The 12,221-nt window shown below is 38.7% G+C and overlaps 1 protein-coding gene across 4 annotated transcripts in view; it reads right to left on the bottom strand.

Annotated features, from left to right (window-relative positions):
• The window catches only part of LOC121320013 (G1/S-specific cyclin-D2-like), a 197,966-nt gene that overhangs the window by 6,349 nt on the left and 179,396 nt on the right, over positions 1-12,221 (bottom strand). For 2 of the 4 annotated variants that reach the window (XM_041258119.1, XM_041258117.1), the window contains 2 exons: positions 9,032-9,247; positions 6,797-6,956 (listed from right to left, as the gene is read on the bottom strand). In XM_041258119.1, the coding sequence (XP_041114053.1) occupies positions 6,797-6,956; positions 9,032-9,202 (331 nt within the window). In that variant the 5' untranslated portion in view covers positions 9,203-9,247. Of the gene's footprint in view, positions 1-6,796; positions 6,957-9,031; positions 9,248-10,093; positions 10,434-10,869; positions 11,257-12,221 lie in introns of those variants that run through there. The other 2 variants (XM_041258116.1, XM_041258118.1) reach the window with 2 other exon arrangements.

Here is a 12,221-nt window from a genome sequence, read left to right as displayed (position 1 = left end):
TAATCTGCATTGCTTTACAGCTCTAGAAGACTGCGGCCACACTAAACGCCAATGGCCTTGGCTAATGAGAACCCACATTGTTTGTATACAAGTTCACCCCCCCACCCCCCCAACCCAACCCCCACCCCTCTTCTCCTGCATAAATTATGAGCTCCCTGAAAAACCTCGACCTTGGTAGGATGAATAAAGAGCCACAGTGCCTCTGCCAGCAAGCACCGCTGTAGGTCTGTTTTCCACATGCGGTCACAGGAGTGTGTTTGAAAGCCCAATAACCTTGTTAGCTCCTGTCACTGTCATTCATAATGCAAATAAGGCAGCTTGCGAATAGGCCGAGGTCCCAGAGAGGAGAAGAAAAAAAAGAAAAGCTCAGCTTTCCACAAAGTCTGACATCCCCTCTCCTCTTGCTTTTAACTTCCCTTTGTAACAAGCTGCACAGATGGCTTATCAAAGCTGCACATGCCCGGTCTTTGTTGTACAACAGGCAGTGATTTGTATCAGTGGCTCTTATTTTTAGCATATTAATTAAGTGCTGCAACTGGTGGAGTAAGTGTCTTGCTCAGGAGAGTGTGGCACCATTGTGTGAAGTCATCACCTCATCCTGCACTACTGAAAATCATGGCAGTGACCTTTCTGCTGATATGAATTCAACCTGACAGGCCCACAAAAGAATTTTCAAGAGTTACATTGACAAGTAAAGGAACTTATTACACACCCCTGCATCAAAGATGGGGCTGGGCCAGGGCAGTGTTTTATTAAAGACATGCCTGGGCGAAATGAAAAAAAAAAAAAAAGACATGCAGCACAAGTGTAATGTCATTCTTTTAAACATCCACTTTATTTAACTTTTAGATCTTTTTTTAAATTAAATACACACTCAATTTGACTATATTAGCTCTGTAGCGATTTACCTTACAACATTTACTTTAAAACAAGCCGGCTCACTTTCTTTTCTTTTTTGCTTTCTAAGCTAAACCCGAGCTTGCACATCTATAACCTCCTACTGCTGCAAGCAGCACAAGAATCATACTTATTTGGCTCACATATTGACTTTGTTGCAGATAGGCTTGAAGGAGTGAGGGAGCCTGTGTCCCTACAGGCAGTTAAAACTACTCTTGGGGAACATTAGTTGTGCAAGTTGTATGTCACCATTTCTAAAACATGACTTCTTCTGTAGCAGCAACCCAAAACAAATAGTTAAAAACCCTGCAGGGCACAATAACCAGTTTAGCTTTACAACGAAATTGCTGCTGCTCTACTGAAATCTTGCAATCTTTTTTACACGCTCATGTTTCACTTAACTCAAAGGGGTCTTCTTTTTCCTTTTTCAATATATTTCATCATTTTACATCTCTACTTAATAATAATAATAATAATAATAATAATAATAATAATAATAATAATAATTACTGCCAAGCAGTTTTACGGCTTCCAAGATCAGTACCAGTTGGAAATTCTGGCAAGCTGTCAGCAACAGATCAGTTTTGTGGAGCAGTTTCAATTCAAAATATTGCATTAGTTAATTATCTCACGATGCTTTATAACTTTAAACATCATAGTAGTGATGATAATTATAAGCTAGTTTTGCATTTGACCTTAAGGAGGTCTTAAATTGTTCTTAAATTTAAGAACAAAACGTAGGTCTGGCCGCCGTCTTGTTTTATGAAAGAACACCATTTTGCCATATTTGAATTCCACTGTCCCCAGGATGACACCTACCAAGTTAGGAGTTAGTTGGTTAAACGGTTTGCAAATAGAAATACATGTTTTGGCACGTTTTGGCGAATTTGGTGGCAGCCATTTTGATAGTAAAATTTATCGCAGCAACTTCTGCTTCGCAAACTTGAAGTGGGTTTGGTTTCTCATGAATATGCAAAGTTTCAGATCAATCAGGACAGATGTGTATTTAGAATATGAAATAATTAACTAACTAAAGCCATAGTTTTTGTAGACTAGGTTTATCACTGCTGTACCCAGGTCAAACTTCCTGGTTTCTTCTGTCGCTTCACTCTCAAATTACTCACAGGTTTAGCAGGGGAACACTTATCGCCTAAAAGAAATGAAAATACACGTTTGACTCAATGTTCATAATGGAAATGCAGTTTGCAGAAGTACTCACTCCCTAACAATAATGTCACATTTTGGTGAATTACAAATACTGTATGCACAGTTATTCAAACAATTATTATTTTTTTATTCAAAGCTGTAGTGGTTAAACTGAACACTGTTATATGAGGAGGAGTTTAAATGTCAGCAAAACTTGCTAAGTAAATCTACTAAATGAAATTTACTGGTTGCATAAGTATTCAGCCCATTAAGTCAGTACTTGGTAGAAGCATCTTTTGCAGCAATTACTGCTATGAGTCTTTCTGGATAGGTCTCTACTAGCTTTGCACAGTAGGATGGTGACATTTTTGCCCATTTTTCATGGAAAAATTGCTCCAGTTCTGATAAGTTTGTTGGGGATCGTCGAAGGACTGCAATCTTCCCAAGTCTAGCCATAAATTTTCGATTGGATTCAAGTCAGGACTTTGACTGGGCCACTCCAGAACATTAATTCTCTTCTTGTTCAAACACTCCAGTGTGACTTTGGCTTTGTGCTCCAGGTCATTGTCCTGCTGAAATGTGAATTTTCTCCCCAGTTTCAGTGCCTTGGCTGACTCAAACAGGTTTTCCTCAAGGATTTGCCTATACTTTGCACCATCCATTCTCCCCTCTATCCTGACAAGCTTCTCAGTCCCTGCTGAAGAGAAGCATCCCCATAACATGATGCTGCCACCACCATGCTTGACAGTTGGGATGGTACTGACTGAGTGATGTGCAGTGTTGGGCTTGTGCCAGATGTAACGTTTGGAATTTAGACCAAAAAGTTCAATTTTTGTCTCGTCTGACCACAAAACCCTTTTCCATGTATCTGCAGTATTATCTACATGTTTTTTTGCAAACTCCATACGTGCTTTAAGATGAGGGTTTTTGAGTAATGGCTTCTTTCTTGCCACCCGTCCATACAGGCCAGCTTTGTGTAGGGACCGGTTTATTGTTGATGTGTGAACACTGACTCCCATCTCAGACACAGAACTTTGCAGATCTCTCAAGGTCATTGTTGGCTTCAGAGTATCAGAGTGACATTAATCTGTTTTTCTCTCTAAATCTTACTTATTTATATTCTATATGCTTTTCTTAACTTTATCAATATGGAGTAGTTTGTGTAGATTCTTAGATGTAAAGTCTAATTTGAAAGTGTCGTGGAGTACACTCAGGTGCCAATAAAATGTGAAAACTTTGCAGGCAGGTTAATACTTCTGCAAAACACTGTACATGAAATATGTAACCCATCTCCACCAATTGAAGTTTATTTACTTAGACATTAATGCAAGTATGACCATGTCAAAGGACTATTCAGCAGCTACATTTTTGGTGTAAACCTTGAGTAATCTAACCTTGGTATTTCTCAGTCAACAAACACAACACTACAGCCCAGATGCAACTGCATCACCTTTTAAGACTGAGGGTCAAATTCTGAGTCAGGCACAGTGCCAGGATAAGTGATGAAAGCTTCCCCTCACAGCTCTTCAAGCACAACTCAATCCTGACCTGAGCACCACCTCTGCCAATCAGTCCTGGGCCTCTCTCAAGCAGAGACTGTGCTGAGTTACACCAAACTGCAGGGTGTGTTTAGTGGACTAAAAAATCCACCTGGTACTAACCTGAGACCAACCAACTCATTTAATTAATGACTCAGCCTGCTCCTTCCTTGAGAGCTCCACATAACCTCCCTTAATGAGCAAGTTTCCTCTCTATTATTCTCCAGCTGCCAGAAAACTGGCGATGGTCCCTATTAAGTGCTCCCCCTATTCTATTTAAAATGTAGGGCCGCCCTTTGTCTCGTTCCTCCTTTTTTATTTTATCCAAGCCTCAGACAATTTGCATAGCCATGAAAGACTCACTGAGTTATTAATTAATACTGAATTGGCTTTCACCGCCTTCCAGAATCTGAGAATTTCCAAATTAAACTGTGTTATCAAAGGCAAGGAATCAAGGAATCTTTTTTTTTTTTTTTTTTACTGCCGAAGGTTTAGACTCAAAAAGGCTCAAAATTGTACTTCAATGAAGACAAAGCTAACCTACAGCGAAGCACTGCCAAGCCCTGCCCGGCTGCATTTTCTCTGATTCCTACTTTTCACTTCGGAGATAAAAAGAAAACCACATTCTTTATATGTTTTGAATCAACAAAATAGTCAATCTGAGATGTTTGGTGATAATAACTTCTATATAATATGAAACATCATAACAGCTTAACTGAAAAAATATGACTCAAACTGACAATTAAAAAATGTGACTACTTTTTTTTGTTAGAATAGACAGTAAAAGGGACACACCTTTCTACACTGATCCATTACGAAACACAAAGGGCCTAACGTCTTCCTTTGAAATAACCCTACAGGCCAACACAATTATGAAGCAATTTTTTAGTAGCTTGCTATGTTGCTAAGGCCAACAGAACGAACTCCACAGAGAGCTCTGGTACGATCAGAATAGAGACACGTACCTCTAGCCCAGGGAAAACCACTGTAATTAACACAAATCTGATGAAAACTTTCAAAAGTCAAACTATTTTTTTTCTGGTCTAGTTGAGATAGAGATATATCTGTAATTCAAATGGTATGCTGTGGCCCTGGCCTTTGATGAAACCCACGTGCACGCTGCACGTGCTACAGAGGATGTTTAGCATTCACAGAGCACATAAGACTGAGTGGATATCGTTCTTTTTGTTAATGAAATACTTAGAAATCCACCAGGGAAGTCCCATTTCCACAGGAAATTCCAGTTTCCTGCAACTTCCGTGGAAAATCTGCCAGAGCAGAACTCTACAGGTCAATCGGTCCATTCTGTTGTGAATTAAGATATGAGCTTACAATCTGCATCCATACTCCAGACAACTTCATCCTTCACTATAATGAAAATACCAAAAACCACTGAGTCCAAATACACTGCCAATCCTAATACTGTAAACCTATGAAATGCAACTCTCCAATTCTGTACTGAAACCAAGTACTGTACATAGAAACCCTTTCACCCATTTTATTTCACTGTTAAACAAGTGGCGGTTGTATATGCATGGTTATCCATAAGGCTGCTACTATTGAGACCTTTAACTTAGAACCTAATAGTATTCCAAATCGTGCTACAGTGATGTGGCTGTGGTTGGTAACGAGTCCTCATGTAGTGGGCAGAATGAGATTTAATGGTGATCTCTCGTGACACGCTGTGCCATCCAGTTTTACTAAAACTGTAGTTCAGTTAAATATTCCTTCTGAAAGGGACACTCTGCCCAGCACAGGGAACATGGAAGGACTCGAAAGACCAAAGAACAACACAGACGAGGAGAGGGCTGCTCAAGTGTGTCGTACCTTCAGAGATACTTCAATGTGAACAAAATCTACTGAAAATGAGAAATGAACTAGACCAATAAATTTTTGGAAAATGAGTAACTGGACCTTTCATTTTTTTGTATTATATTGGTATTTTTACATAGTGCACAGTTTGTTTTACCTATATACGGCAGAATCCAATTTATCAAAACTACCCTTGTATCACAAGTGGTCAACTGCACCAACTTTTCTTTCTCTGAAAGTCTGGCTTACCAGACTTCTCCAGGGCAGTTTGCATGATAAGTTTGACAACAGTTGGCATGCCACTGTTTCAACTGAAGGCCGCTGTTTCAATTGGGAGCCAGGTTTGACTTGTCAAGCAGGAGTGCTGGGGGGCAGGCATGCCTCCAGTGCACTCTGTACTACAGGTGCAACCAGCATTACAAGCAGAGGCTCAGCATGGGAAGCACAACTGCACCCAGCACTGCAGAGAGGAGCTAAAGACAGCTAAGAAAACAGGACATTGTCCTTGTACTGTTTTACAAGAACAATATACTCCTTTTTTTACTCAATACGCTATATCATATTTAAAGCCTCCCTTCCCCTTTTTTTAAAACCGTTTGATCCCCCTTGTGAAAGTAGATCATTTTTTCTGCCCAGTGTTCGGAGTTCTGTCATTGATCCTTGAAAAAAATGCCCTAACCTTGCTCAAGAGCGCAGCACAGTCCTTTGAAGTGTCCTTGTATTAAATTCCATTATAGATATGCCTTGAAAACAAAAACAGGAAAAAAGGAGGCTTGGCATGTGAAACTTTCAAACATCTCTTTAAAAAATACTACTGGAAGGACTTTGTTTTAATATTATCAAAACTTCCGTTGTGTATGTCAACAGAACTAACATACAGCATTCCCAATAGGCACGTCCAAAAGAAGACAGCTAACTCTACAAAGCACCCCCACCCCGCCAAGGTCGACTGATGGTATTTGCTGTCTAGGCAACATTAAACTGTTGCTGCTTCAATTAAGAGAGGTTCTTAAATGGTGTAACCAGAATGGCACCTTTATCGATAATGGGTATCTGCTTTATTACCCACACTGTGAGATACAGTACGTTGCATTTGCTTTTTTTTTTACATTCACTCTGTTTGTTGACTCTTCAACATGCCCAAAAAGAGAACTATATGAAAGATGTATCCTGCCACTCTGCCATCAAACGACATCATAAACAAATGCCTGCTAAACTTCCTGAGCTCTGTTGAAAAGAACTCACAAAGCACAGAGTTCTTTGGTGCCTCCAGCAAGTTCTTTTCTGGAGAAATAAAAATAAAAAGAAGAAAACAAATGGCAAAAGCTTCCCCTAGCAACACGCCCATGGGTTTCACAAACAACTTTTAACAGAACTTGGCAGTGGCACAAGGCTACTCATACCTGTGGCACAAAGGGCAATAAATGTCTGCGCGTGCTTGCGGATCAAAGACAGCTTATCGCTGGGTAGGGGCAGCTTTTTCACAATGTGTTCAATGAAATCGTGTGGAGTCACCGCCGCGAGGTTCCACTTCAATTTTCCTAAGACCACCAGTTCCCACTCCTAAAAAACAAGAAAGTTACGTACATAAATTAACACAGAAAAAAAGCACAGGTTTTTATTTTACATTGACCGCAGCTGACGATATACTCCAAGGTCAACTCGTTTTAGATATTGCCTATACTTTATAACAATGCTACTGAAAACTTCATGAATAAAATGATGCTGTGATAAAGAGGTCATTTAGGCAGACGTCCAATTGATGTGCAAGTCTATATGAATATATGCATACCCTCAAGTACAAATACACCTATGTTCCAACAGTGACCCAATAATTCAGCTAGACTTCTCTGTTCTTTATCATGCATTTTAAACTTTGGCCAACTTTTATACAAGCCATTAATAAACAGAATTCTAGATTTACACCATATTATGAAACTATTAGTCACTATGAATTGTGTATTTTTAAGTATGTTTGATGGATAAAAGTCATAAAAGGCATAAAAGTTTTATATTGTTTTTTTTTTTTTTTATGTCAAGTTTAGTTACATTACTTCACACATACAAAACATTCTAAATCCATCAAAACAGATACTAGATATGAATTAAATAACAAGTTCGGTTGAAATTGTCAATTTTAAGCTTGATGTCGGTCCCTTCAAAGCTGGATGGAAAAGGATAAGGCTGATCTACACAAGAGATAATGCAACACCTTTTTTTCAAAATCATTTAATTTGACTTCTGGATCCACATATATTGTTTTGTGCGTTGTTTTACTGTGCTAAGGTTAACCATGTATACCTTGTATTCAGATATTACTGCAGACTCTCATTTCTATGCCATACAGAAACCCTCAGCCTATTTCTCAGTTCTGTTCATTAATGCCTCGCTTTGCATCTCTTTGTTTCGCTCGTCTTCCAGGAAGTGCAAACGCAGATTCTGATCTCTCGGTTGCTTTCATTCAAGACGCCCCATGCAATGACCTGCCTGAACAAGCAAGGATCCAGGACAGTTTTCACACCCACTTAAAAGTGCCATAAATGCCTTCAGTGGCAGATTTACAAGAAAGCATCAACAATTCACTGCTAAAAATAAGACAATATGACAATTTTAGCAGCTCATCGGCTTCCTGTTCCAGTTGTTATATGTAATTTATAAACATTATGAGCCAAAGTAAAAGACTAAACCGCTATGGACTGGGGACAATCCCTCGCCCAACATGCCTTACATGTGCATTGCGGGGTCCACACGTATGTCTTTCTTTACCATAATCAAAAGATCATGTACAAATTTGTGTTTAACTGGCAGTTTTATTTGTTGGTAAAATCAAATAAGACAGCGCAGTACAGAGAAACCTGCATGACTAACTAAAGGGATTTTCCACAGAACAATGTCTTGGTATATAAATGACTAACTGTTAAATCTTGTTTTTTCAGTTCTTGTCTGCACAGTACTGAATTCAGTCTAATCTCAGTTTCCATTTGGTTCATGCAGATACATGGAGTTAGAGCAGGTAAGGGTGAGTTTTTTCTATTTTAATATTTTTAACTAAAACCCAAAGTCATCATCGCTGCCAAAACAAGCCCATGGCATGAGTCCAGTTTAGCGCTGGCTTCCGCTCAATACCTTGTCATTGCTGAGAATTTAACAATAACTGCCGCTAGATGGCGCCAATTACTAGCTGAAAAAAGTAATCCCCCTGTCGGGGTTTTTAACTGAACTGCAAAGTTTTGCATAATTGTATCGATCCTTTGCATTACTATAAGCGGAAGTGTGAAAAATCCAGTAATGATATCCAAAATACTAATGCAAAATGATCTGTTTTAAATACCTATAACCATGCAAGCCAAAATACGATGACATAAGCGCTAAGGATTTAATTTAAAAAAATATTAGGTGTGTGTGTGTATATATATATATATAATTTCAATGACTAAAGAGATGATCTGATATTTTATTATTATTGATAGCCTCATTTCCCCCAATCATTGTACAATGCATAAATATAATGACACACACATTATGCATTGGTATAGATTAAAACCAATGAAATTAAATTCAGTGGAAATAATTTAGCTGTATTAAACATAGCTGCATGGTGAGACAGTCAAATCAACAGATAAACATGGGCTGCTTACCAGCAGCTCTTGAGGTTTGATGGAGTTGTCAGTATAGATGCAGAGTTTCTCTGCAGTTAAGGGGCATGTCTCTTTCAATTTGGACGCCAGGAACATGCAAACTGCCCCCAGCAACTGCAGATTACATTTTCTGGTGGGGACCACGGCTAAAAATCTGTCCAGGTAGTTCATAGCCAAGGGAAAAACTTCTTCTTCACACTTCTGCTCCTCACAGACCTGCCGAGAAAGACAAAAGCGAGCTCAAACTAAACGCAGGAAATCAAACTCCGTTTTTATTATTAAACTTTCTACTCAAAAAATGAAAAAGAAAACCTGTTCCAAAATAAAATGAATCTGTTTTAATCCTGCCAAAATAAAGCTCTCAAAATAAAGCTGTACAAAAAGCTGAAAAAAAGAAGACTGCGAACTCCGAAAGTTAAGAAGGCGACTCCAATCGAACATCATATGATCGATATGTTGAAATAAAAAATAATTTTTGAAGGACTGTAAGAGTTCCCCGGCACACGCTGTCAATATACTCGTATTGCTTTGGTTCATTCACTAAGAAATGAGTTCAAGTCACAACCATCCAAGCCAAAAAAACACTCAGCAACAGACTTCGGGAACCCATTTTTGATTTCGTCATATTTTCAAAAAATATTTAAAAATATAAAAAAAATACCTAGAGCCCAGATTTCAACGCCCTAATGTGACCAGGAGTCTCCCACACCATTCCCGACAATTGATAAGATTGAACAACCAAATTAAATAGGGCAAAGTTGTAATTTAAAAGTTGGTGCCCTGCGTTTGCTGCCGACTGCGTCACAGCTCAGACAAAATTATTATTTAAAAAAATAATTAAAAATCATAGGAGCGGAAAAAATAAACAAATTCAACACGGAAATAAAGAATAAAGGGTCTACTTTATTCTCTCATCAATTCCAGGTGGATTTTTGCAAACGATTGTCAAAAAACGAACATAATTCCGAAGTGACATTTTGGAATGGAGCGAGAAAGTTAAACAGGTCTGGGGCCCGTATCCCTTTACAGAAATAAATACTTTATAAAAATTATATAAAATACCTGTCACGTTTTCCCGGCAAACTTTTCTAAGGATCTGTAGCTATAAAGGGTTGCCTATCAAGCCATATGTGTTTTAAAAGTTGTTATCAAAGTTTTGCTATGGAAAAGTCCGTCAGAATAAAACATGAGCAGTCCGGATCACTATGAAACCAACATGGCGTTATTCTAGGATGGGTGCACGTATTGAGCTGCATACGTGTGCATGGAAATATTTATTCGAAGAAAAAATATATATTATTCTTGATCAGCTTCGAGACACCTTTTCCAAAGCGCAAAAGACCCCTTCCATTCCCCAGTACGGATTCCGCGTCTTTGCAAAAAATTCCCAGTAGCTTTCCTCCCTCTTTGTGTGTGTGTGTGTGTGTGTGTGTGTGTGTGTGTATATATATATATATATATATATATATATATATATATATATATATATATATATATATATATATATATATATAGATAGAGAGAGAGAGAGAGAGAGAGAGAGAGAGAGAGAGAGAGAGAGAGAGAGAGGCTTCCGGGGGGTACCCCATGAAATCTTGTGCGGTAAGGTATGTTTTATATATTAATTAATTTATTATTATTATTGATAATTATTATTCTAATAAATAATAATAATAATAATAATAATAATAATAACAGCGTGTAATCCCGGTACATTCATGCTGAAGCGCATACAACAAAACCCCTTTTCGTTCTGATCTGAAGAAAGGAAAGTAGTTTTAGAAGCTTGAGAAGGAGGTGTGTTTGATCAGCAGTTAAGTCCGGTCTCTTGTACAAACCTCCAGCATCCAAGTCGCAACCATCCTCCTCATAAAAGGCTGAATGTCCTTCTGGACGCATTTGAAATAAGAACACTGTGGTAGAAATCGTTCTTCTATGGTTAACAAATTTAGCAAAACCCGGTCATCATACAGAAGGTTTGGGTCTGGACCTGCTCTCCTGACGGTGTCTACTTCGCAACAAAGCAGCTCCATTATTTTGTTTAAAATTATACTATAATATCTATATATTAAAAAATAATAATAATAATAATATATTATCTAAAATAAACAAAAAAATGTACTGGAAAGGAAAACTTTAAAGCTACATATAACCGGGACTGCAGGGCTTTCCAGCACACCAGCACACTCCTGCCTCCCTTCAAAACTTCTTCCCCTCTCTCGCTCGCTCGCTCTCTCGCTCTCTCTCTCTCTCTCTCTCTCTCTCTCTCTCTCTCTCTCTCTCTCTCTCTCTCTCTCGATTCGAAGCCTATTGAAGGCAAAGCGAGTGACGCAAGCTCACTAGGACAGATATTATGTAGAGCAGCTGGTCAGACGTAACATACACACACGTCACGTTTTCTTCTTCTTCTTCTTCTTCTTCTTCTTCTTCTTCTTCTTCTTCTTCTTCTTCTTCTTCTTCTTCTTCTTCAACTACCTTTTATTCTTCTTCAAGCCAACAAGGAACCTAACGTGTATAAAGTGTACAAATAGCGTACATATTAGCACCTTGTGAATAACCACATTATCCCCCCCCCCCCCCCAAATAAAAAGCAATTTAATTTGTTGTGCCGATTAATGTCCACCCATAACTGAACAGATTCCAGGGAGATTCGCTCTTAAGACAGTGACATTAGGCCCTCATCAGGTAAGTGTGTTTGTGTTTGTGTGTGTGTGTGTGGGGGGGGGTGGGGCGGGGGTCGTATCTTGAGAATAAAGTTATGTTCCTGACTGCGTGACTGCAGCAGCGTTTTGTTCACTCCGCCCCTCCCTCCTTTAGAAAAAAAAACAGAGCTATTTTTTATACATAGCTTGTGGTCTGTGAGATAGCTTTCTAGGAAATCCAGCCCCATGGTTGCATGTGTAGAGCTTGCATTATAGATAGCACTTCCACCAAGTTGCAGTGCAACAAACACACTGGCCTCTAAATGTTGTATAACGTATAACATACTTTCCCGAAACTGCCATTCACGTTTAGCTGTATAAGCCTTACTGTCTGCTTTGCATATGTTATAATCCAACTCATCAATAATGCATAGTACATAATGCATATGTTGCAACCTGCCTGGTGCAATCCAATGTAGGCGATGTGTTATTTTAAGAGACACCACAATACAATAAGCACCAAGGGCAGTTTAAATTATGTATATCGG

This window comes from Polyodon spathula, chromosome 8 (genome assembly GCF_017654505.1).
Source record: "Polyodon spathula isolate WHYD16114869_AA chromosome 8, ASM1765450v1, whole genome shotgun sequence".
In the NCBI taxonomy this organism is placed as follows: Eukaryota; Metazoa; Chordata; class Actinopteri; order Acipenseriformes; family Polyodontidae; genus Polyodon; species Polyodon spathula.
The sequence above is the reverse complement of the archived record's forward strand: the minus strand, read 5'-3'. Positions and strand labels throughout refer to the sequence as shown.